This window comes from Rhinatrema bivittatum, chromosome 3, assembly GCF_901001135.1.
Source record: "Rhinatrema bivittatum chromosome 3, aRhiBiv1.1, whole genome shotgun sequence".
In the NCBI taxonomy this organism is placed as follows: Eukaryota; Metazoa; Chordata; class Amphibia; order Gymnophiona; family Rhinatrematidae; genus Rhinatrema; species Rhinatrema bivittatum.
In genome coordinates this window covers 40,201,905-40,227,936 of record NC_042617.1, presented here as the reverse complement: position 1 = coordinate 40,227,936, position 26,032 = coordinate 40,201,905, and the positions used below count along the sequence as shown (strand labels likewise).

Genomic DNA, 26,032 nt, shown 5'->3' with positions numbered 1-26,032 from the left:
GTCTATTCGCGTGGATGAAAGATTCTGCTGAGGCGATCCACCATGACGTTGTCTAAATCTGGAAGGTAAGTGGCTTGCATCGAAACTTCGTTTGCTATTGCCCACGTCAATATTCAAAGTGTTTCTCGACAGAGGATCCATAAACCTGACCCTCCTTCCTTGATTATGTAGAACATGGCAACTTGGTTGTCTGTGTATACCATGAGATGCTTGCCCTGAACTTGAGGGGAGAAGGTTTGAAGAGCTTTCCAAATGGCTCGAAATTCCAGAAGGTTGATTTGATGTGTGCTCTCCTGTGCAGACCAGAGACCTTGTGTCTTTAGGTTGCTCAGATGAGCTCCCCAGCCCCTTCTGGATGCATCTGTTGTGAGTGTGAGTTGATGGGGAGGTAACCAGAAAGGTGCTCCCGAGGTCAAGTTGTTGGTGTTTTTCCACCATCAAATGTCGGTGCGCCTTTGAGTGGTAAGTTGTATCCTGGTTGAGAGGGGGTTGAAAGTATTGAGACCATTGATTCTTTAGTCCCCATTGTAGGTGGCGCATATGTAGGGAACCACATGGATAGCTGCCGCCATATGACCCAGTAGCTGGAGGACTTGATGTGCCGATGTATGTGATCGGTTGCATAGACGTCAAGCTAGTGAGGATAGAGTTTGCATTCTGTCCTGTGGGAGGTATGCTCTCTGTTGTGTTGTATCGATGAGTGCTCCAATGAATTGTAGTGTTTGGGTCGGTTACAGGTTGGACTTCTCGTAATTGATTATGAAGCTCCTAGACATGGTATGTCCACTAACTTATCGTGAACGTCCTCTCTAATTGCGCTCACTCTCAACCACGCCATTCATCTTGCTGCTATAGCCATAGCCGAAGACCTTGCAGTAGACTCAAAGGACTCATATACAGACTGAAGTAGATGGCAAAGCCCTTCTTCCATGTCTGTGGTAGGGTATTATCAGAGGATAAACATAAGGGACGTAATCTCTGAAGACATTCAAATAAATACTGGATTATGTAAAACTGATGGTGTTGAATTTTTGTTGTTAACATGGAAGAATGGTATACCTTATGGCCGAAGTCATCCATCGACTTATGGTCTTTCCCTGGTGGTGAATTGGCATGAAGTTTTGACCTTTATTGAGTTGTGTGGCAGCTGTGTGGAATCGTAAATTGTGGAATTACGCATATGGTACTTTAAGTCCGTTTCAGCACCGTATGTGGTAGTAGAGCTGTTGGTTCTGGAGGTATTTCGAATATTTTCAATATTCCTAAAACCTCCAACCTAGGATTAGGGATCTTTCCCGTCTCGATATTTAAAAGAGATCCTACTTTCTCGATGAACTTTGCGTAGGATAAGTCCTCGGGAGGGGAATAAGGTTCCGGGAGACCTTCCAGAGGGTCAGATGGGAATCCTGTAGATGAACCAGGCGACGATGTCCATGGCAAGTCTGGAGAGTCTGGTCGATCTGGGATTGGAGATGGTGCTGATGGCTGAGACGGAAGGAGCAGAGTTGGTGATGCACATGGCGAAGGCTGAGAAGGAGCAAGTGGAGGCTGAGGATGTGCTGTGTTCAGATCTTGGAAAAAAGTATTTAATGCCTGCGAAATTTATAACATCGCTTTAGATGCGAGAGGTTGTGAAGGTCCCGGAAATGGACCTGGTCCTGAAGGCATTGCTGCTATGAGCGAGTCTTGAGGATGCAGGCCTGACTTATGGAGAAGACGAGGGGATTGTGGACTACTAAGAGAAGATCCATCAGAATCAGAACCCTCGCTAGAGGTGTCGGAGTCATGTACACAGACTAGTTCCACATGCTGGCCAGAAACTGTCTCACTAGGTTTTGAAGATGTTATATGCTTAGCTTTTTGTGACTTTTTAAGATATTCCTGACTTAGCAGTATAGACTGTGTCAAGGCTGGTGTTAAGTGCATCGGAATTCGAGGTTGAATCAATAGCTTTGCACGTTTTGAGACCTGATGCTTCAATGCGTCGTGTGGCATTGGCGCTGTACGCTTAGATGCACTCTTGTGCGCTGATCCGTGCGCCGATGTGTTGTGCGCGCCGCTGTGCGCCGATGCGATATGCACACAGCTGTGTGCTGATGTTTTGTGTGCACCTCCGAGCGCAGATGTCTTGAGTGCGCGTAGCTGTGCACCGATGCATTGGGCGCTGGGTTATGCGCCGATGGGTTATGCGCCGGGCTATGCGCCGATGCGCCGTGCGTGCATCCATGCGCCGTCGCGCTGTTCTTCAAATGCTTCGGCCGATTTGATTTTCTGTGTTCCGACTTTTTCGGTGTCGAATGGGAACGAGTGGGTTCAGCGAACTGAAACCCAAGCGGCTCATGAGGGGATTTTTGTGAAAGAGGAGCTGCGACCTCGACTCCCTTCACTAGCTTTGGTGGTTTAACCGACCTGGCCAAGGCACCCTCTAGCGAAGCAGACCTCTTAGAAGTTGTCTTTTTCGGTCTCTTCGACGGTCCCGGCGAAGACTGTGTGGAGGATATCTTTAAATGTGCGATTTTCTCTGCGCGCTTCCTTTGGGCCCTGGGGGACATACGACCACAGTCCTGGCATGAGACTTGGTTGTGTTCCGGTCCCAGGCATATGTAGAAGTAATTATGTCCATCTGTAATGGACATAATTTTACAGCATTGACAGTACTTAAATCCTGATGGCTTAGGCACCATCACTGCTCAGAAGAAAGAAGAAAACAAAAAGTTTGAGAAGAAATCTCTTCAGAGACGAGGAGGAGAAAAACCCTACATGTAGACCGCTTGCGGAAAAAAAGAGACTGAGGTAACAAGGCAATCGCACGGGAAGCTCACCACACAGCCGTACAGAGTTCAAAACTCTGTACTGAGAAAACTCCACCTACTGACCGGTCACAAGGCACTCCCAGACAGCATGGCTAATTCAGCCCTGTTATCAACGGGAAAAGCTGTGTACACTAATGGTCATAGCATGGGAAATAAAGGCCTGGATCTAGAGGCGATCGTGGAAAAAGCTGATTTAGATGAGTGGCTGACACAGAGAACCATGGTTGGGATGTAGTTATACAAGGCTACAATCCATTTAGGAAGGATGGGAGGAGGTGTGATAGTACATATAAAAAAATAATATTAAAGCAACAGAATTGCAGGGCTTACGAGTTGAGGAGGCAGCACTGCGTGTTAATCTGGAAAGAAGGAATGGAAATCTATTTATATTGGAGTAATATATAAACCTCCATCACAGACAGAAGAAATGGAAGACACTCACAAAATTGCTAAGAAAGGGGAGATTTCAATCTGCCAGACATTGATTGGGACATCCTGGCTGCAGTGTCTTCTAGAAGCAGAGAGATCCTGGATTCTCCCAAGAAGAACTATTCTCTCAACTGGTAACACAACCCACATGAGAGGGGACAATACTGGTCCTGGTGCTTACCAACAGGGAAAGTATAATTTATTTTTGCATTTATATTCCATCTTTCAGTCACTTCAAAATGGTTTACATTCAGGTACTGTGGGTATTTCCTTGTCCCCAGAGGGCTCACACGCTAACTGCCTGATTCACTAAGGCTTTTCTCCTGTTCTGTGTCTATGGGAAAATAACTTGATGAATCAGGCCCTAAGTTTTGGGTTGTTTTTTTTTAACTGAGGCCAACAGAGGATGAGATGACTTGCCCAAGGATACAAGGAGCAGAAATGGGATTCAAACCCTGGCTTCCTTGGTTTGTGGCCCACTGTTCTGAAACATTAGGCTTCACCTAGGATACACCAGTATCTCTGATCTTGTAGTGGACGATCATCTGGGATCCAGTGACATCCAGATGATGTAGTTCAGTATTAGAGCACAGGAGATGAAGGTTCAGTCAACGGCGTATCTTGTATATAGTTTACAAGCAGATAATAATCTATTGTAATAAACTATTGTACTCTATTGTAATAATCTATTGTAAAGCTTGCTACTATATCATTTTATATTGTGAACCGTTATTTATATTCATTGTAAAGCTATTTGCTATGTTATGTTACACTGTGAACCGAGGTGATGTTTTGCTACGTGCCCCGGTATATAAAAACTCTTTAAATAAATAAATAGACTTCAGGAAAACTAACTTTGTTAAAATAGGGGAGAACCTAAGGAGTTGTTAGCTGGATGGGAACATCTAGGGGAAGCAGAAGAGCAGTGGGCAAAATTAAAAGGAGATATTATAAGGGCAACTAATCTTTTTGGTAGGAAATTAAATAAAGAAAAGAGGAAAAAGAGATCACTATGGTTTTCTAAAGAAGTAGTTGAAAAGGTATGGGAGGAAAGATTAGTGTTCAAAGAGACCACAGAAAGGAAGACTGGCGACAATATCTGGAAAAGCAGTAGGAATGCAAAAATTCAAATAGAAGAAAAAACAGCAAATATAGTAAAATAGGAGGCAAGACTTTTTTTTTTTAAAGATATGTTAGTGATAGAAGGAAGTGCTAAAATGGCATTGTCAGACATACTGGTGAAGGAGAGAAATATGTAGATGCTGAGGAAAAAACAAAATTACTTAAATATTTCTCTTTGGTTTTCACTATGGAAGGGCCTGGTGCAGATCCACATAAAACAAAAACAAAAAGATTTGGAAGCAAGGTAAACCTCAATCGATTTTCAGAAAAAGTGTGTTCATGTGGAGCTTACTAAACTTAAAGCAGATAAGACAATGGGGCCCAGATGGGATACATCCAAGGGTACTAAGGGAACTTAGAGAAGTCCTGGCAGCTCCTCTGGCTGACCTTTTCAATGCTTCTTTAGAGTTGGGAATAGTTCTAGAGAACTGGAGACAAGTGGATCCTATTCCTAAAAGTAAACGTAAGGAGGAGGCTGGGAACTACAGGCCATTTAGTCTGACCACCGTGGTGAGCAAATTAATGGAATCGCTGCTGAAACAGGATAGTGCAATTTTTGGAATCCAATGGATCGCCAGATCAGAGGAGGCATGCTTTTATCAGAGGTAAATCTTGTCAGACAAATCTGATCAATTTCTTTGATTGGGTGCCCAGAGAGATTTCAATTACCCCAATATTGACTGGGTAAATGTAACATCAGGACTTGCTAGAGACATAAAGTTCCTGGATGTAACAAATGATTGCTTCATGGAGCAATTGGTTCAGGAACCAACAAGAGAGGGAGCTATTTTAGATTTAATTCTTAGTGGAACGCAAGATTTGGTGAGAGAAGTAACGGTGGTGGGGCCACTTGGCAACAGTGATGATAACATGATCAAATTTAAACTAATAACTGGAAGGGGGACAATAAGTAAATCTGCAGCTCTAACACTAAATTTTAAAAAGGAAAACTTTGATAAAATGAGGAAAATAGTTAGAAAAAAACTGAAAGGTGCAGCTGCAAAGGTTAAAAGTGTTCAACAGGCATGGACATTGTTTAAAAATACAATCCTAGAGACGCAGTCCATATGTATTCCGCGCATTAAGAAAGGTGGAAGGAAGGCAAAACGATTACCTTCATGGTTAAAAGGTGAGGTGAAAGAGGCTATTTTAGCCAAAAAAAAATCCTTCAAAAATTGGAAGAAGGATCCATCTGAAGAAAATAGGATAAAACATAAGCATTGTCAAGCTAAGTGTAAAACATTGATAAGACAGGCAAAGAGAGAATTTGAAATGAAATTGGCCATAGAGGCAAAAACTCATAATAAAAACTTTTTTAAATATATCCAAAGCAAGAAACCTGTGAGGGAGTCTGTTGGACCATTAGATGACAGAGGGGTTAAAGGGGCTCTTAGGGAAGATAAGGCCATTGCAGAAAGACTAAATGAATTCTTTGCCTCCGTGTTTACTAATGAGGATGTTGGGGACATACCAGTTCTGGAGATGGTTTTCAGGGGTGATGAGTGAGACGGACTGAACAAAATCACTGTGAACCTGGAAGATGTAGTAGGCCAGATTGACAAACTAAAGAGTAGCAAATCACCTGGACTGGATGGTATGCATCCTAGGGTACTGAAGGAACTCAAAAATGAAAATTCTGATCTATTAGTTAAAATTTGTAACCTATCATTAAAATCATCCATTGTACCTGAAGACTGGAGGGTGGCGAATGTAACCCCAATATTTACAAAAGGCTCCAGGGGCGATCCGGGTAACTATAGACCAGTGAGCCTGACTTCAGTGCCGGGAAAAATAGTGGAAACTATTCTCAAGATCAAAATCGTAGGGCATATAGAAAGATATGATTTAATGGAACATAGTCAACATGGATTTACCCAAGGGAAGTCTTGCCTAACAAATCTGCTTCATTTTTTTGAAGGGGTTAATAAACATGTGGATAAAGGTGAACCGGTAGATGTAGTGTATTTGGATTTTCAGAAGGCGTTTGACAAAGTCCCTCATGAGAGGCTTCTACAAAAACTAAAAAGTCACTCACAAAGTGGGGAGTAGCTGGCTTGTTACGGCGGTTACTACCCCAAACCAAATAAACCTGATACTTCACTTTCAATGCATATCCAGCATAGCTCTCTGCTTCAACGACAGGGGAGAAGAAAAACTGATACTTCACGCATATCCAGCATAGCTCTCTGCTTCAACGGCAGGGGAGAAGAAAAACTGATACTTCACGCATATCCAGCATAGCTCTCTGCTTCAACGGCAGGGGAGAAGAAAAACTGATACTTCACGCATATCCAGCAGAGCTCTCTGCTTCAACGGCAGGGGAGAAGAAAAACTGATACTTCACGCATATCCAGCATAGCTCTCTGCTTCAACAGCAGGGGAGAAGAAAAAAGGATTCGCACTCACAAAGCGGGGAGTAGCTGGCTTGTTACGGCGGTTACTACCCCAAACCAAATAAGCCTGATACTTCACTTTCAATGCATATCCTGCTTCAACCGCAGGGGAGAAGAAAAACTGATACTTCACGCATATCCAGCATAGCTCTCTGCTTCAACGGCAGGGGAGAAGAAAAACTGATACTACACGCATATCCAGCATAGCTCCGTGCTTCAACGGCAGGGGAGAAGAAAAACAACCAATAAGGGCTAAATAACACAGTCTGGGTAAAACAAATAAGCATGGGTGTAAGCTTGCTTATTGCGGCGGTTACTTCCCCTACTACCCATAACTAATCAAGCTTGATATTTCACTTGGTTGCAGCTCCATCACTGCTCTCTACATTAATGGTGGGGGTGGAAGGGAAATAGAACCAAAGAGCTAAGAGAAACAGATAAGTATGAGAAAAAAATGTGAAGCTTGCTGGGCAGACTGGATGGGCCGTTTGGTCTTCTTCTGCCGTCATTTCTATGTTTCTATGGGATAGGAGGTGATGTCCTTTCGTGGATTACAAGCTGGTTAAAAGACAGGAAACAGAGAGTAGGATAAAATGGCCAATTTTCTCAGTGGAAAAGGGTAAACAGTGGAGTGCCTCAGGGATCTGTACTTGGACCGGTGCTTTTCAATATATATATAAATGATCTGGAAAGGAATACGACGAGTGAGGTTATCAAATTTGCGGATGATACAAAATTATTCAGAGTAGTTAAATCACAAGCAGACTGTGATACATTACAGGAGGACCTTGCAAGACTTGAAGATTGGGCATCCAAATGGCAGATGAAATTTAATGTGGTCAAGGGCAAGGTGTTGCATATAGGGAAAAATAACCATTGCTGTAGTTACACAATGTTAGGTTCCATATTAGGAGCTACCACCCAGGAAAAAGATCTAGGCATCATAGTGGATAATACTTTAAAATCGTCGGCTCAGTGTGCTGCAGCAGTCAAAAAAGCAAATAGAACGTTAGGAATTATTAAGAAGGGACTGGTTAATAGAGCGGAAAATGTCATAATGCCTCTATATCGCTCCATGGTGAGACCACACCTTCAATACTGTGTACAATTCTGATCGCTGCATCTCAAAAAAGATATAGTTGCGATGGAGAAGGTACAGAGAAGGGCAACCAAAATGATAAAGGGGATGGAACAGCTTCCCTATGAGGAAAGGCTGAAGAGGTTAGGGCTGTTCAGCTTGGAGAAGAGATGGCTGAGGGGGGATATGATAGAGGTCTTTAAGATCATGAGAGGTCTTGAATGAGTAGATGTGACTCGGTTATTTTCACTTTCGAATAATAGAAGGACTAGGGGGCATTCCATGAAGTTAGCAAGTAGCACATTTAAGACTAATCGGGGAAAATTCTTTTTCACTCAACGCACAATAAAGCTCTGGAACTTGTTGCCAGAGGATGTGGTTAGTGCAGTTAGTGTAGCTGGGTTCAAAAAAGGTTTGGATAAGTTCTTGGAGGAGAAGTCCATTAATGGCTATTAATCAATTTTATTTAGGGAATAGCCACTGCTATTAATTGCATCAGTAGCATGGGATCTTCTTAGTGTTTGGGTAATTGCCAGGTTCTTGTGGCCTGGTTTTGGCCTCTGTTGGAAACAGGATACTGGGCTTGATGGACCCTTGGTCTGACCCAGCATGGCAATTTCTTATGTTCTTTTCAAGGGAGAGCGCTAAATGTAATGTACTTGAATTTCAGTAAGGCCTTTGGCACAGTTGCGCATAGGCAACTTAAAACTAAATTGAGCGTCCTTGGTATGAACCCTAGAGTGACTGATTAGGTTAGAAACTGGCTAAGTGGGAGGTGACGAAGTATTGTGGTAAAGTGAGTTTCCTATGAGGAGGGGGAATTATTAGAGGTGTGCCTCAGGGATTGGTCTTTGGACCAGTTCTTTTCAACATATTTGTAAGCAACATAGCAGAAGGATTGTCGGGAAAGGTTTGTCTTTTTGCGGATAATACCAAAAGCAGCAACAGAGTAGACAGCCAGGAAGGTGTGGAGACTATGAGGGATCTAGTGAATCTCTAGGAATGGTCTTGGAGCTGGCAACTAATATTTAGTGCTAAAAAATGCTGCAAATCCCAAGGAAGAGGTATAATTTTGGAGGTGAAATTCTAAGCACAAAAGAAGAGCAGGATCTGGGGGTGATTGTATCTGATGATTTTAAGATGATCAAACAGGTGGATAAACCAACAGCAAAAGCCAGAAAGATGCTTGACTGCATAGGGAGAGAAATAGTCAGCAGAAAAAGAGGTGATATTGCCCTGTACCGGTCCCTGATCAGACCTCATTTGGAATACTGTGTACAATTCTGGAGATCGCCCAGCACCACAAACAGCAGAAAATGTTGGTGCTCCAAACAGATGGGAACATGAAGGTAGGCCTCCGACAGATCCAGGGAGATCAGAAATTCCCCTGACTGCATGGCCATTATTACTGACTGTAAGTTTCCATGCGAAAATGTGTCACCCTCAAATGAAAGTTGACACTTGAGATCCAGGATGGGACTAAAGGAGCCCTCCTTCTTGGGCACAACAAAATAAATACAATATCGCCCCCATACTTTCTTGAGATGTAGGTACAGGAACCACAGCCCTCAACCGGAGGAGCCTTAGAAGCGTAGATTCTACTGTCTGCTTCTTCTGCGGAGAGTGATAAGGAGACACCATGAACACAACCCGAGGAATTCTGCGAAATTCCAGCGCATATCCTTCTTGTATCACCTCCAGGACCTAGTGATCCAATATGATCCCGACTCACCTCTGATAAAAGAGAGCGAGGTGTCCCCTATCTCTTATTCCTGAAAGTGGGTCAGCAAACCTTCATTGGGAAGCTTGGGAGGATCCGCCTCCCGAGCTCAATCCTCTCTTGGGCTGTCTGGGATGAAAGCACTGAGACCGACCAAAAGGCCAAGTCCTCTGAAAGGTCGACCCTCTGTAGGGATGAAAATGCTTGGAACCCCGGAGACGACCCTTCATACCAGAGAGGAACTGGAACTGCTTCTTATCCTCCAGCAACCGAGGGACCGGAGATTTGCCCAACTTACTGACCAATTTCTCCAACTCGCTTCCAAACAAGAGTGAGTCTTTAAAGGGCATTTTTGTAAGATTAGCCATGGAGGCTGCATCAGCTGCCCAATGTCACAACCACAGTTGATGTCTGGCTGCTACCACTGAAGCCACTCTTCTGGACGAGGTACAGACCAAATCGCAGCCCTCATCATCTAAAAAGGCAGTGGCAGGTTCCATAACCGCTCTGGAAGTCACTCCAGAATCATCAACTTCCTGAGAGAGAAGCAGACAAGATCATGCCACTAGGGCACAACAAGAAGCTATCTGTAAAATCATCACCACTGCGTCAAAGGCTTGCTTAAGTATAGCCTCAATCCGCCTATTATGCACATCCTTCAGGGCCACTCCTCCCTCCACGAGGATAGATGGCAAAGGCCAGCGCATCCACTTTGGGAAAACATAGATGCTCCTTCATCACTGGGGATCCCCATTCAAGATCAATCAATTCCTGAATGGCGTCCATAACAGGGAAAAACAAGAAGCTTTATGCAAGTAAACCAAAATGGGATTCTTCTTCAGTTCAGACATGGAATCTGCACCAGGAACACCCAGCATCTTCAAGGTCTGGGTAACCAGGATCTAAGAAAGAACAGCAACATGGTCCGATACAGTTCCAATCCTGGGGGAATTTCCCTATCTTTATTTATTTATTTACATGTTTTTATATACCGACTTTCCTCAAAAAAGACATCAAGACGGTTAACAAAAACGTCTATACAGATCTATAAGATCATGATGACGCACAATTTCCATACAAAATTCCATAACCAAAATAACAGTCAAATCACAACAATAATAAAATTGTACTCATATAATGTCTATCTTCCAGAGAATCAGGATCTGCCTCATCATCAGTGCCATCCAGGTTCCTGTCGGGATTACCAGGCATGCTCCACCACCTAAACATAGGACTGGAAGAGGGAAGGGCCACTGGCTGAGGGTCCGACCTGACAGGAGTGGGCAAAGCGGAGGACTGTGCCTGAAGAAAGGATTGAAAACCTTGAAAAAACTCCACCCAAGAAAAAGAAGCCGGGTCCAGGCCAAACCCAAAAGGAACTGGAGTAGGGCCCACTGAACTGCCATCCCCTACGGAGCAACCAGTCAAGGAAGTTCCAAGATTCGGCATACCTCCAGACAGATCCTTAACCAGACCATCATCAGGCTGGGAGGATCCAGGCTTAGTGAAATCAGAGGAAGACAACTCTCCCTGAACTTCTAAACAGCACTAACACAGGTTAGAGGCAATGTCAGGCTGAGATGCTTGAATATGACAGGCAACACAGAGAGAAAGGTGCTTAGGTTTCTTGCTCACTGGCGCCATTAGTGCACAGGGGATGGAGAATGTGTGTCCAGTCAACTCGCACTGAAAAACTTTCAAGCACACAAAATTTATACGTACAAAAACTAGGTGTCCCAAATTAAGTACCGCAAAACACACACACACACTGTGCATCAAGGCCTGGGCGCACTACCAGCACTGAGAAATTTGTGAGTGCAAAAGGCACACCTAAAGATGAGTGCACAATCCTGTAAAGGGCATTAAAACATGCACAGAAGTGTTTGAAAACGCCATTGCGGCCTACTACGCAGCATGCAGGTAGAAAGCCTAACTGCAGGGCCTAGCCCAACGGGGCCGCTCAACCTGACAGGCTGCCCAGTTCCCCTAACCCCCATGGGAGCAGGATCAAACATCAAAACAGTGCGCCGAGCAAGGTGACCAGAGCAAGTCCTGCAAACCCCTCTATACTATCTCTGTCTTTACAAACTTTTTTTTTTTTTAAACTTACCCAAGCTCAGCCCTTACCAGCTGAGTACAGAGATGGTCTCCAGCTGTGCAGGAAGAAGGCATGTGATGTCACCGCTGTGCTCGGCCTCCTGCACCCACTGCCTTTAAGCTGTACAGTCAGCTAAGTCCACACCAGGAGACCCAGTTACCGGACCAAGGCACACATCTGAGGGACCACAGAAATCACCTCAGGAATTCTCAACGGGGGGAGGGACTATTTTCTATGTTAAATTCTCCTTCCAAAATCTGAAGCAATCCCCATAGGAAGATAAACAGCCACCATCTGCTGGAGACGGAGAATACTGGCATGCTGGTGTCACTGCAAGAGTATATATACTGTGACATCAGCTTACTCTATCTCCATCTGCTGACAAGGGAGCATAACCCACTGGTCCTGAGTCCATCTGTCTACATGCTAGGAAAACACTGGTTGGAATTGGTCCCAAGACTGGCTATTAAAATGGTCAGTGGCCTTTGCTCTGAAGAATATGGGGCCAAACTTAAAGATCTAAACATGTATACCCTAGAGGAAAGACAAGATAGGAGAGATATGATAGAGCATTTAAGTATCTCCTAGGTTTCCATGCACAGGAATTGAGCCTTTTTCATCGGAAAGAAGGCTCTAGAATGAAGAGTCATGGGATAAGGATGAAAGGAGAGTAATCTTAGAAAGTATTTCTTCACAACGATGGTAGTGGATGCTTGGAACGGCCTCCCAATGGAGGTGGTGGAGAGAAAAACAGTCTCTGAATTCAAGAAAGTATGGGATAAATACAGGGGATCTCTGAGGAAGTGATGGGAATTGTAAAGCTAAACTATTTGGGCAGATGGGCAAAGTAGATAGGATGTATGGTCTTTTTCTGCAGTCATGTTTCTATGTTGAAAGGTGCAAGATTTCGGGCAAACTCAACAACCTTGTTCTCATAGTCTTACAGTATGATTGATACAGGTCAAACTACTTCAAACTACTTTTCGCTTATGTCAGAGAAGCACATCACAATCACTTTTATATTAACAAAAATCCCATTACAAATTAGTGCTTACCCATCTTCTGCATTCAAGGAGCCACTCCAGCCCACAGCATAGTGCATTTCCTCCTTTCCCTTCTCGCTGGTTTTCCATTTTGCTGGAAAATATTAGTAATGAATATGGTTTACTGTGATGTACCTGCTACAGTGAGTGTGATTCAACTGAAATATAGTGTTAGTAATAATACTGGATCCTACATCATCAGCTACAGGTATAGTACTGTACCACCCTGCAGTTAATATAGCAGGTTATAGGATGGCTTATTATTCTCCGATATCTAAAAACAGTGACAATGATGACATTTCCCTCCCTCCCTCCCACCCCCAGTCTTACAATACACACTAACCCACTAATTAGGGGGCTGGATTATACAGAACAACTTGACACTGGTTAGCAGAGAAATGTAAGAATGTAATTTAGATTGTTAGTCATTTGTGAAAACATTAAACTCCCCTTGAACTTAAGTATTATTAGTAATATTATAGCAGATCTTTCAAGTAATTATTTTTAGCTGAGATACATGCCAGATACCTTTTAGTTTATATATTTTTTTTGTAAGATGTATTATTCCATATCCATGGGCCTTTATTTTCAGATTTTATTATATTTACCCTTGGACTTTATCAATGTTTAATCTAATAAACAAAAATGGGAAAAAGGGACTTTTATCCATTGATTTTCTCCCATTTTGTTTGTTACAATGATAAAATAAAAAACTGAAAATGAAGGTCCCTATCCATACTTCGTAATTACTTGGAGCAAGCAAAAAGGACTACACAAAGGGAATCGGTGTGTAGATGCCAGGTTTCACAAAAAGGAAGCCAGCTGATTATAACTGCAGGTCAGCAAAGGAAAAGGTAGGAACCTAGGTAGATCTCTTTTCTTACTTCTTTCAACAGGTATCAAGGTCCTAAGAAGAGCAAAAGGATAGTTGGCAAACAGTATCAATATAGCCGCTGCCACTGAAGTTACTGCTTCTACCCCTCTCTGGACAGATATCCTAAGCCACAGCGAAGAACCAGTTCAGTGTGAAAGATGCTTGCAGACTGATTCACTCAGGAAACTGCAGAACTCAGAGAGGTGATGGTGAAACTTAGACAAACAGGACTACATTGATGAAATTCTTCTTGAGGCATCTAAGATGGAAAACTTCAGCAGAGGGGAAGGAGAAACTGGCCGGCAAGATCGCAGTTGGATACAGATTACCAAAGCCAAGAGAATACTCATCCCAACCCCACCTTCTCTTGAGCTAAAGAACAAGTATGCAGCCTGGAAGTGAAGAAACCATTCCAGGAATAAAAGGACCCCATGCTCATATGTCTCGAAACTTCAGGATCAGCATCCGCTATGTCTAAGAAGCAAACAGTAGTGATGGTTTGTGGCTCTCTTCTGAGAGGCCATCTCAGGCATCCATCTACCAACAATCAGACGTGCTGTCCTCCAGTCGCCAAGTTCGGAGGCAACATGGAGAGACTGCCAAGAATCATCAAGCCCACTGATTATTATCCAATGCGGCTCATCCATGTTAGCACAAATGATACTACTATGTATCCCCTGGAACATTACAAAAGTGAGTTCATGGGTCTGGGAGAGGGTGAAGGAGATAGGTGAGCAAGTGGTTTTCTTCTCATTCTTCCAGTCAAGGATAAAGACCAAGACAGAGAAGCCTGTATTTTGGAGGTGAATGAATGGTTGTGTAGCTGTTGATGGTAAGAATGTTTCAGCTTCCTAGATAATAGGATGGTGTTCCAAGGACTGCTGAGCAGAGACGGTGGCCAAATATCATAGAAGAGGGTGACGTGTTTTCCAGAACTGACTGGCAAACTTACTGAGAAAGGCTTTAAACTAAGATCATTGGAGATGGGTGAAAAAAAATCCCTCAAGTAAGTATAAGCCCACACGTAAGTAAAACATTAAACCACTGTAGTGAAATGGGATAAAAAGGGCAATATTTGGAAAGCTATGTACACTAATGGTCATAGCATGGGAAGTCCCAGATCGAGAGGCAGTCATGGATGAAGCTGATTTGGATGAAGTGGCTTTCACAGAGATGTTGTACAAGAAAACCATGACAGATATAGTTATTCCAGGTTATAACCTATTCAAGAAGGACAGACAGGAAGAAAGGGAGAAGGAGTGGCACTATATATAAAAAAATAAATATTAAAGTAACAGAACTGCAGAGCTAATGAAGCTAGGAGGAGGTACTGTGGGTTAATCGAGAAAGACAGACTGGAACACCCATCTATATTGGTGTGATATATACAACTACAACACAGGCAGAAGAAATGGACAGATATATTTAATGGAGGAAATTCACAAAGGTGCTATAAAAGTTCTATTGCTAAGGGATTGCCATCTGCTGGATGTTGATTGGGACATTCTGGCTACAGTCTTCTAAGGAGCAGGGAGATCCTAGATTTTCTGCAAGGAGTTTTGTGCATGCATAATGAATATGCAGGAGTTAAATTTGCATGTACTGCCTCCATAGCTTGCAAATTTTATCTCATGTATATTCATTGTGGATATCCTGAAAACTCAATTGGCTGGGGGTCCTCCAGAACAGGTTTGGGAACCACTGCTCTAGACCAGTGTTTCTCAACCTTTTTCCCATCGTGACACACCTAACAGACCACGTTCACATGTGTGACACACTGCTCATTACAATTTACGGCGGAAATAAAAAATAAAGGTCTAGTATTATTTTTATTGTTAATAATGACCCAAGAAAAAGATACTTATTCTATCTGAACAGAAATTGCATAAATGGTAAACATCCCACACCAAAACAGCACCAATTTCCAGCACTTAACAGTAACCACCTTACCTAAGAAAAGGTAACACTGAAAATATTACACCAGGCCTTAAAGACACCAATACATCTCCTATTAGTAAAAAGGACCAAGTCAGGCTGCTATAGAGCCCTACACAGAAACTACACGCCAGCACAGAACCTCACCTGAATCACATGTGCTGACCCTCACCTAACAAAGAATAGAGAGACCAAAACCCATAACTAGAAGCATGCAGACAAAAACTGAATTGGAAACCACAACAAGCCAGAGTCTCTGTATGCAGTGTTAACAAAGAAAAAAAAGAAACATCACCCATCCTTATAAAACAAATCAAGAAATATAAAATCAGTAGCAGTAAAACCATACTAACAAAAAGAACAGATTATTTCAAAACAGCGGATGAATGAAATATCCAATAATTAAAAACTCATAGCAAAAATTTCTAGATACCAATAAAATATTTTAAAATAGCAGACACAAAGACCCAGTAATGAAAAATAATAAGGATACAAAAAAATGTTTTGCTCTGCATACCTGGGAACGTTTGATATCCAGGTACCCTGAGATTGTTTTGAATTGGCAGGAGGAGGGGGTGTTTGCTTGGAACTTTCTCCTCTCTGTTACATACCAGCGTTCTCTCTCACACTGGCTCTCAGTCACTCACATATACACATGCTTTTTCTCTCTCACTTATATAGGCTCTTAATTACACATGCTGTCTATCTTTTCAGGCTTACACACACAGGCTTTCAATCACACACATATATGCTGTCCTTTTCTCTCACACACAGACTCTCATTCACATGCTTACAAACATGCTCTCTCTCTTTCTCTCATTTACACACAGGCTCTCAATCACATACTCACGTGCTCCTTCACCTAAACCAGCTCTCAGTCACACACATACTCTCTTTCACATGTACAGGCTCTCAATTATTCACATACATGCTCTCTCACTCACACACACCCAGGATCTCAAACACACATGCTTGCTCATTCACTCACTCTCCTCCCTCCCCCAAACTAGCAGCAGCAGCAGCAGCCTGCTCCACGTCTAACCCTGAAGGCAGCAGCAACCTACTTCATTTTCAGCCCTCGCAGAGCAAGGAGTCCATTCGGCCGCAGGGGGATGACGATATTCTTCGTTTTTCTCTGAGTCGCGCTGCACCTCTCTTTTCTTCGGGCCAACGCTGCCTGCACTAGCATGGTCTCTTCTTCCCACGCACACACCTGCTGCTCACCACTTCCTCTTCCGGGCCACGGGGGGGACGGGAAGAAAAGAGCATGCCGGTGCTGCTGACTCCAGCTCTCCTGCCGCGTTCCGCCCGGGTAGAGGACCTATCTTCCTCGGGTTGGGGGAGCAGCTGGGTCAGCAGGGGACCAGAAAGTGTGGCGACACACCGGTTGAGAACCACTGCTCTAGACCATACCTCAAATTTTGCTAGATCTCATGTTTTTCACACTTTCCTGGGTGTCTACCCTGTTGCACAAAGACAAACCTTTCCCAGTAGTCCTTCTGCTTACAAAAAAATGTTGAAAAGTGCCACTCCAAAGACTTATCCTTGTAGCACATTGCTTGTAACACCCCTCTCTTCAGAGGGAACCTCTGGAATAGAGATTTAATGATAGAAAATGCAGGTTCATAAATCTGGGCTGCAAAAACCCAAGGGTGCTGTACAGCATACAGGGTAAAATTCTTCTATGCTTGAATCAATTGGGATTGTATTAGATGATCTCAAGGTGGCCAAACAGATGGAGAAAGTTACATCTAAAGCCAGAAAGATGCTTGGGTGCACTGAAAGAGGAATGATTAGTAGAAAAAAATAAAAGTGATATCATCCTTAAATAAATCTTTGGTAAAACCGCAATTGGAATACTGTGTACAATTCTGGAGACCATGTCTTCAAAAAGATATAAATGCTCTTGGCCACCATACTCTTGAACTAAGACTGTTCCCAGGCCCACCTCTGAGGCATCGGTCTACAGCGTGAAAGGTTCAGTTAAGTCTAGATTTATCTGGACCGGTTCCGAGCAAAACGCCTCTTTCAGAACCCAGAAGGCTTCTCTGCTTCAGCTGACCACTGGACCTTCTCTAGTGCTTTCTTCAACAACAGTCTTGTGAGTGGTTCTGCCTTTTCCAAATAAGTGGTTATAAAACTTCTTTAATAATCCATAAGGCCTAGAAAAGCTCTCACTTTTGCTTTCGTTTGCAGGACTGGCACCTGAGTGATCACCTCAATCTTCCGAGAGTGTGGGTGGACCTTCCCAAGGGTATAGCCAAGATACTAGGATTCTTGCCCTCCCAGCAAGCACTTCGTAGGGTTGGCCATCAGTCCTGCTTTCCTCAGACTTGTTAGCACAGCCTGGAGTTAGTTTTGATGTGTCTTCCAATCCAGACTGTACACCACAATGTCATCCAAGTAGACTGCAGCATAACCTTGATGTGGGCACAGCAGGTGGTCAACCAAGCATCAAAACGTTGCAGGGGCACCAAGAGTCCAAAAAGGAGGACAGTGAATTGGAAGAGTCCACCTGGCATAGAGAATGCAGTCTTCTCCTTCGCCACTGGCATGAGAGGCACTTGCCAATACCCTATCATAAGGTCCAGTTAGAAATGAACTGGGTTAACCCCAGACACTCAATCAGCTTGTCCACTCAAGGCATCGGGTACGTGTCCAGTTTCGAGACCTCGTTGACTTATTTTTAAGACAATGCAGAACCTTAAGCTCCCAACTGGCTTTGGCACCAGCACTAAGGATGAGGACCAGTCACCATTAAGACTCCTCTATAACTCTGAGCTGGAGCATCTCCTTCACTTCAGTCTCAATGATGCAGCAACTGGCCTCGGGAATCCAATAGGGCCGTTGCCGCACAACTCCAAGAGGCGTAATGATGTCAAACTGCACAAAGTGGGTTCATTCTGGTGGGCTCGAGAAGATCTCCTTGCTTTGCTCCACTAGGTGATTTAAGTCAGCTGTCTGTGCAATGGAGAATTACTCTCCCAATGGAATCTGGGTTCGGTCCACTAAAGACACAACCTCCGGGCCAAATTCTTCTTTTTGCATCACACTGCACACCAGTGCCTCCCTTTTCTTCAGGAGATTTGTGTGGCAGTTTTGAGTTTTCTTCTGTTTATCCAGCTAGGTTATTTTATAATCCACAGGCACAGTTTTCTCTAAGACTTCATAAGGGCCTTCCCAGCAGATTAACAACTTGCTTTCTGACTATGGGAGGACAAGGGCTATGTCCCCTGGTTGGAATACTCTTTGAACCAAGAGACAATTATATCCTCAGGCTTGGGTTGTCTGAGCTTTTTCTACGCGTGGGTGGGCAGCCTCCTTAGCCTTTTTGCACCCAGATAATGTAGTCAACTGGGTTCTGCCCCAGGTTTGGCTCCTCTTCCCAAGTCTCGTGAGCTATGTCCAAGATTCCCCTCGGTCTCTCACATATAGTAACTCAAAAGGTGAAAACCCCATCGAGCTTTGGCAAACCTCAGATGATACACCATGGTACACAGAGTTTTTACTTTGAGCAAGGTACAGAACCGTTTCATTACCTTGGAAACGAATGGGGTTCCTTGATCAGTTAAGATTTCCTTGGGCAGCCCAAGTCAGGAAAAAAAAAACTCCATTAAGGCGAACACTACAGTCCGAGTCTTTATGTTCCATAAAGGTACTGCTTTTGGATATCAGGTGGCATAGCCAAGGATAACTAAGATGTATTTATTTCCCTGGGGAAGATCTCTCTAAAGGCTCCACAAGGTCCATGCCCACCCTTTCAAATAGGGTCTTTATAATTAGCATTGTTATAAGATGTGCTAGCCACACCCCAGCAAGCTTAATTGGCACATTGGCAGACTGGCAAAATAACTACACCTGTCTGTGAATGCCAGGCCAAAGAAATGCGCTAATATTCTTTCTCTGGTTTTTAACTCATCCAGGTGGCCCCCTAAAAAGTGGCTATATGCTAACTGCAGGACCTGCTGGTGATAGAAAAATTCCTAGTTCCCAAACCTTATCACTTCTCCTTTCAGATTCCCTTTTGTTACTTGGAAAAGTAGGTCTGCTTTGAATTAAAAAATAAAAGGGAATGGGATCCTTACCTTCTACCCCAGGGACTAGTTTCCAATTCACCATCTGGACATGCTTCCATGCAGACTTAAAAGGTCTCATCCTTCCTTTGGGCCTGTCTGAAGTTCCATAGGTCATGCCCATTTTCCCATTCAAAGGGGTTAGGTATGATATTATGGATAGGTGGCTGCGCTTTCTCTAACTCTGACCCCTCTCTTCCGTGGTGGCACCATAATTAGTAGAATAATTGTATTTTTCCTGTTGGTATTTGCCTCCAGTATTTCGGAATCCTAGAGCTTTTACAATACAGGTTGGGATCTTCTAAAGGGAAAAGCTGTAGAAATACCATTTTTTCATTGCTGGGTGGGGGTGAATCCATTATCAGTTGGTTCCACAGGATTTTGAAATTTGGACAGTCCCATCCTATCACTACAGGACAGGGAAGCCAAGGAAGTACTTCCACTTCTATTCTGTCTTGGCTGACCGGGGTCTTCAGTTGTACTTCGCTTGTTGGATACTACCATTGGGCCCCAAGAATGCATGCCAGAGTCACAACTCTGTCGCAGTCAAGCTGGACCCACTTCAGTAACTTTTAGAACGAGCATTTTCACACTCCCAGAGTCCGCTAATGCCTGGATTGGAATGCCTCTGGCTAGGCTAGGGACATCCACAAAATTATAAAAGTATGGGGCTACAGCATTAATGGCTATTAATTTGTCTTCTCCACAGCTGAAACATGGCGGTCCCATGGGTTTTGTGGTTGAGGTGAAAATCCCAGTCTGTCTGGTTCCACCTGCTGCTTAGGTCTCCTGTCCTTAGGGCTCCCGTGTCAACTACCCAGGTTGGATGGTCTCCCCTGGTACCATGGCAATATTCCTCCACCACTTCCAACATTGTCTCTAGTGTAAGGTTCGGTGTTGCCACATCCACTGTTGCATAGGGTGTTCTAGGCAGTCTAGGAATTGTTCTAGCAGAACCATGTTGGCTATTCCACCTCAATTTTCCCTTCCGAATTCAGCCACTTCTAGGCCGCATCCTTAAATCTGTGGAAAAATGTTCTATGGGTCTTCCCTCTGGTTGAAGAATGCCTTGCTGAAACCGCTGTCAGTAGTCTTCCAGGGAACTCTACCCTCTCTAGGATGGCTATTTTTTGTTCGATATATGTAGCCCTTCCCTCCAGATAGGCAGTTTGAAAGGCAGCTGAACTACTCCCTGAAATGAGGTTCCCTAGATAGGTAGTCCATCTATCTTCTGGCCAATATTTGTAAATGATCTGGAAAGAAATACGACAAGCGAGGTAATCAAATTTGCAGATGATACAAAATTTTTCAGAGTAGTTAAATCACAAGCAGATTGTGATAAATTGCTGGACGACTTTGTGAGACTACAAAATTGGGCATCCAAATGGCAGATGAAATTTAATGTGGATAAGTGCAAGATGATGCATATACGGAAAAATAACCCATGCTATAGTTACACAATGTTAGGTTCCATATTAGGTGCTACCACCCAAGAAAGAGATCTAGGTGTCACAGTGGATAACATATTGAAATTGTCGGTTCAGTGTGCTGCGGCAGTCAAAAAAGCAAACAGAATGCTGGGAATTATTAGAAAGGGAATGGTGATTAAAATGGAAAATGTCATAATGCCTCTGTATCACTCAATGGTGAGACCGCACCTTGAATACTGTGTACAATTCTGGTTGCCGCATCTCAAAAAAGATATAGCAGCGAAGGAGAAAGTACAGAGAAGGGCGACCAAAATGATAAAGGGGATAGAACAGCTCCCCTATGAGGAAAGACTAAAGAGGTTAGGACTTTTCAGCTTGGAGAAGAGACGGCTGAGGGGGGATATGATAGAGGTGTTTAAAATCATGACAGGTCTAGAACGGGTAGATGTGAATCAGCTATTTACTCTTTCGGATAATAGAAAGACTAAGGGGTACTCCATGAAGTTAGCATGTAGCACATTTAAAACTAATCGGAGAAAGTTCTTTTTCACTCAACACACAATTAAACTCTGGAATTTGTTGCCAGGGGATGTGGTTACTGCAGTTAGTGTAGCTGGGTTTAACAAAGGATTGGATAAGTTCTTGGAGGAGAAGTCCATTACCTGCTAAGTTGACTTCGAAAATAGCCACTGCTATTACTAACAACAGTAACATGAGATAGACTTAGTTTTTGGAACTTGCCAGGTTCTTATAGCCTGGGTTGGCCACTGTTGGAGACAGGATGCTGGGCTTGATGGACCCTTGGTCTGACCCAATATGTCCTGTTCTTATGTTCATTCTGTGAAACGAGCTGTCTGTTCAAAGTTCTTCAGGAAACAATCAGGGTCTTCTGGGGCCATCTTAAGTAATACTGGCAACAAGGGAGGAGGCCTGGTTATGGCGGTCCACACAGCCTGTGCTACCTGGATTAGCACTATGTTTTGTTGCAGAATTTGCTCTTGCGGCGCTTACTGCTGACCAATTTGATTTTGTATGGCAGCCTACAGTTGTTGCTGCCCTGCCATGAGGAGCAGCATTACCTACTCCATCTTCCTCACATTGCGCAAGCAGTGAAGCTGGGTGGCTCCCCAGGGGAAGGAGAAAGGACAAAACAAAAAAAACCCCTTTCTGACCTGTCTGGCTCTTATTAACTTTTACTTCCTTACCTGCCTCAACCGGAGCTATCCTCCTTGGTCTGCTCTACCAGAATCCTGTTCCTGCAGCCAGGCCTCAGGAAAAAATATTTTTGTACTTTTTTTTCCCTGCTGTGCAGTGGGCTCCCAACTGCTTCCCACTTTAGCCCAGGAGATCCTACTGCTGCCACCATATGTGGTCGCTCAGAAGCGGCCATGGTTGAGATTTAGCCTGGAGTATAAATGAGGCCAAACTTTGGCTGGTTCCACACAAACAGAATGCTTTATTTACAGGCAAAAAATAAAGACATAGTGCAAAGGCCGTTTACTCAGCATCCCCTGGTTAACAAAACTGTCAAACATAAGTAGATCTGGCATAGGCTGACTTCCTGTCTTCTCCCTGAGGCCTCTTCCACCCTTCTGGGCCCTGCCTTCTTATGCTAGGCTAAAGGGATCCTCCCTGGGCCCAAAATCTCTTGATGTTGGGACTTGAGGACCGGGCCAGATAGCCATGGCCGGTCCCTTAAGGTATTCTGAGGGAGTTTCTTATGTACTCCCTGCCAGGTTTCTGGATAACGCAGAAGGTTTGGTGCATTAGTATAACAAATTCAGGTGAGAATGAGCTGTAAGGATGTGGGGGGTGGGGCTTAGGAAGTCTTCCTAAAGTCTCCTTGGGCGGGCCCTATATGAGAGAAAGGAGTCCCAACCCCCCCAACAGTGGAAGACTCTGAAGGCGGAGCAGGAGAGGCCTGGAACAGGGGTGACAGAACTAGCTTACTTTCTTGGGGTGGAACAATCCGTTCCCCTTGCTCTGAATACATAAATGTTCCCATGATTATTGTGTCCAAGAAAGAAGGCAACAAGTCGGCATCACAGGCTGGGCAGAAAAATCCCACGATGCTGGGAACGTGGCAGGTGCCGCAGGTTGCACGCTTGCAACTGCAATTCATGTTGATGGCAAGGAGATTAGCACCTAACAGTGGTACAGCAAGCCTTTTCCCACTCCCTTTCCTTCCACACGTACCCCATTCGAAGAACTGAAAGGAAAGCTCACAAAGAAAAGCCTAAGTGGACCTATCTTTGGGCTACTTTCTCGCTTTTATTTTTTAAAGCAGGTGGGAGAGAGGAAATTGGGAAGTTATGGGTGAGGTTCCCTCTCTGACCTTTATCAGGATCACCCTCACAGGCTCAACCCAGGCCAAGACCTGGGAGCTGCCTACTAGAGGCAATCCACCAGGACTCTTGGGAAGCTTGGGATCTGCCCCAAGGCCTTGCTCTACTAGGGGAACCCCTGGGAACTCTGCTAAGTGAGGGAAATGAGACCCTGGATGGCCTGTTTCCTAAGGAGCAGATCACTGAGTTCAATCAGAACGAGTCCTATCCTAGGCTCCTGGAGTAGTTCCTGCTGCACCGAGTCCAAAGTGTCCACTGCTGAGAGAGAAGAAATACTGGGAATTGCCTAAGTTGCACCTCCTACATAACCAGTGATGATGTCACAAAAAGAGATGTTTCCTCTGTCTCCACCAGCTAGTAGAGGACAAAACCCGTTTGTCTGAGCTGGGATAGCAAGATAAGGAAAGTGACGTTTCCTTCAACATGACAGACATGAATTAAGAAATAAACAAGAGTATGATTATTCGGAATAGCAATAGCCAAGGCCCTTCCTGTAAAATTACCAAGTCTAAGTTCTGAGCATTAATAGCATTTTAAACAGAATACTTACGCACTAGAAATACTGCTTTCTGCTCACGAGCTATTACCATAAGATCATTAGTGGGCGACAGGGATAAAACGCAGTCCTGAAGCCAGTAATCTCTGGGAGCCTTCTGAGTCGACTCTTCTTCTTCCTGCATACACAAAACTTTAAATCAGTTGAACTCATTTTATATATTTTATTTACATCAATGGAACAGCTCTGGAATAAGACTGCTTTACAACCGGCTGTGCAATATACAAAATAAAAGGGATGAGATAGACAAAATACATAGGTTGGGAAAGGATTCTGATTTCCACAATTGACTAGGCACAAGGGCATCACCAAGTACCAAATAATCACCAATATCATAAAAATATTGCTTTCAATGTAAAGTTTTACTTTTTCCTTGGCTATTTTCACAATAACGATTTCGAAGATTCACTTTCTGTTGGTTAATGACCAGAAAGGTTGTTAAAGGCCAGCAGCCCCATCTTCAAGTCTAAACTCTTTCCAATATTCATGAACCGTCAAAAAAATATCTTCCAGGTCAGTTTCTTCGGTTGAGTGAGAACTACCAAGACTTCATGAATGTCCTTGTTCCTTGCTTTCTAATTTCTAAGCTGGTAATCTCAGCCCCAGCCAAACAGACCTCTCTCCCAATGGCACCATTTTATAACCATGCTCTTACTGACAGGCCTGCAGTAGTTGCTCCACTATTTCCTTTATTTCTGAACTAAGATGATCTCTTCAGGGGCACAAGATGTGGCGGCAGAAGAGGAATATGCTCACCAGGGTGTAGCCCCATCAAGTATAACAAATTAGATTCTTGAGATAATAGCTACCCAACTGACAACCAGTGGTGATTTTGAGAAGAATGCTCTCATTCTTTTTTAAAAATTGGCAAAATTTACTTACCAACTGAAATTAAAAAGGATGTTAAAATTGCTGCAATTTACCTTCTCTGCTGGTCCGTTAAAGAACCAAGGCAGAAGGGAGAGAATAGGAAATCTACTGATGTATAGTTACAAGAAGTGTAGTCAAAAATGATATGCTGGGCTTGTCCAGTGTTGAGCATCGTCATGCAGAGGATCTAGATTCAATTCCTGGGTTAGATCTTTCACTCCCAGGGTCTACTGAGGTAGGGACACTGCAAAGGCAGTGTTCACAGCTCCTGGGGTGAGGCGGTCCCAGTCATCAAGCAACCATAAAACCTAGTGGATGGACTTGGGGTGCATGACTGCAGGATTCTGGATGGAGCCCTGGTACATGGTCCCCAGCCAATGACTGTCATTGGAAGGACCAGTCTAAGTGAGTTGAAAGGGACATAAAATAGGAGAAACATCTCCAGGTCGTTACAAATGAAGGCTCATGGTTCCTATTGAGTTGGAAGCCGAAAACGAGGAGGCATAAACTACTAGTCAAAAAAAAATAAAAGGATAGGTTTAAATAGGCATTAATGTATAAAGTAATTGTTTAAAATTAACAACAATATTTCAGCCCTCACAAAAAAGTCAGATATTCATGATATCCTCCATACACATGGAGATAAACTGAACTGAGGTCTTAATTATTTGGTATAGAATTATATAAATGGATGGCACTCTATATGTTATAATTCCAGGAACAGTTAAACATGCATTATGATTCTCAAATAAAGGTAACTTTGTTCCTGGTGTTCTGCTATCACAAATGTGTTTCTTGAGAAATGTGCTCATTTTTTTTAACGAATATTTATTAAAGATTTTTATACAATACTATCCCAAATCTTGTGTGTTTAAAAACTGTCACATAAAAGTGTTTTAAAACTATAGGCATGTCATATTTATTTTTTTTTTAGTTCAATATCAATAGCTTATGCCTTGTAATTGTGCTTGAGATGTTTTTATACAAACAAGGGAATCCTTCCCATAAAAGCAATGTAAACATCTGACTTCTGCCTTCAAAATGATTTATCCTAGTAAACAAAGGTTCTGCCAAAAGCCATAGAAGTTATACTAGAGACAATCTGAAAAATAGTTGAAACTGACTGCTAAGAGCCTGCCATACATAGAGAAGAAAAATATATATCCCTCATGGCAACTAGCATTGCAATGAAGAAAAAGATTAAAACAAATTGCCAAAACTCCTGCCTAAGAAAGTACAGGTTTTTTGCTTTT

General features: G+C 43.4%; 1 protein-coding gene across 4 annotated transcripts in view; it reads right to left on the bottom strand.

Moving 5' to 3' along the window:
* Window positions 1-26,032, bottom strand: part of RAB3GAP2 (RAB3 GTPase activating non-catalytic protein subunit 2) — a 279,134-nt gene that overhangs the window by 211,589 nt on the left and 41,513 nt on the right. For all 4 annotated transcript variants that reach the window (XM_029593170.1, XM_029593169.1, XM_029593168.1 and 1 more), the window contains exons 3-4: window positions 23,904-24,027; window positions 12,709-12,790 (exon numbers count right to left, since the gene is read on the bottom strand). In XM_029593170.1, coding sequence (XP_029449030.1) covers window positions 12,709-12,790; window positions 23,904-24,027 — 206 coding nt within the window. The remainder of the gene's footprint in view (window positions 1-12,708; window positions 12,791-23,903; window positions 24,028-26,032) is intronic.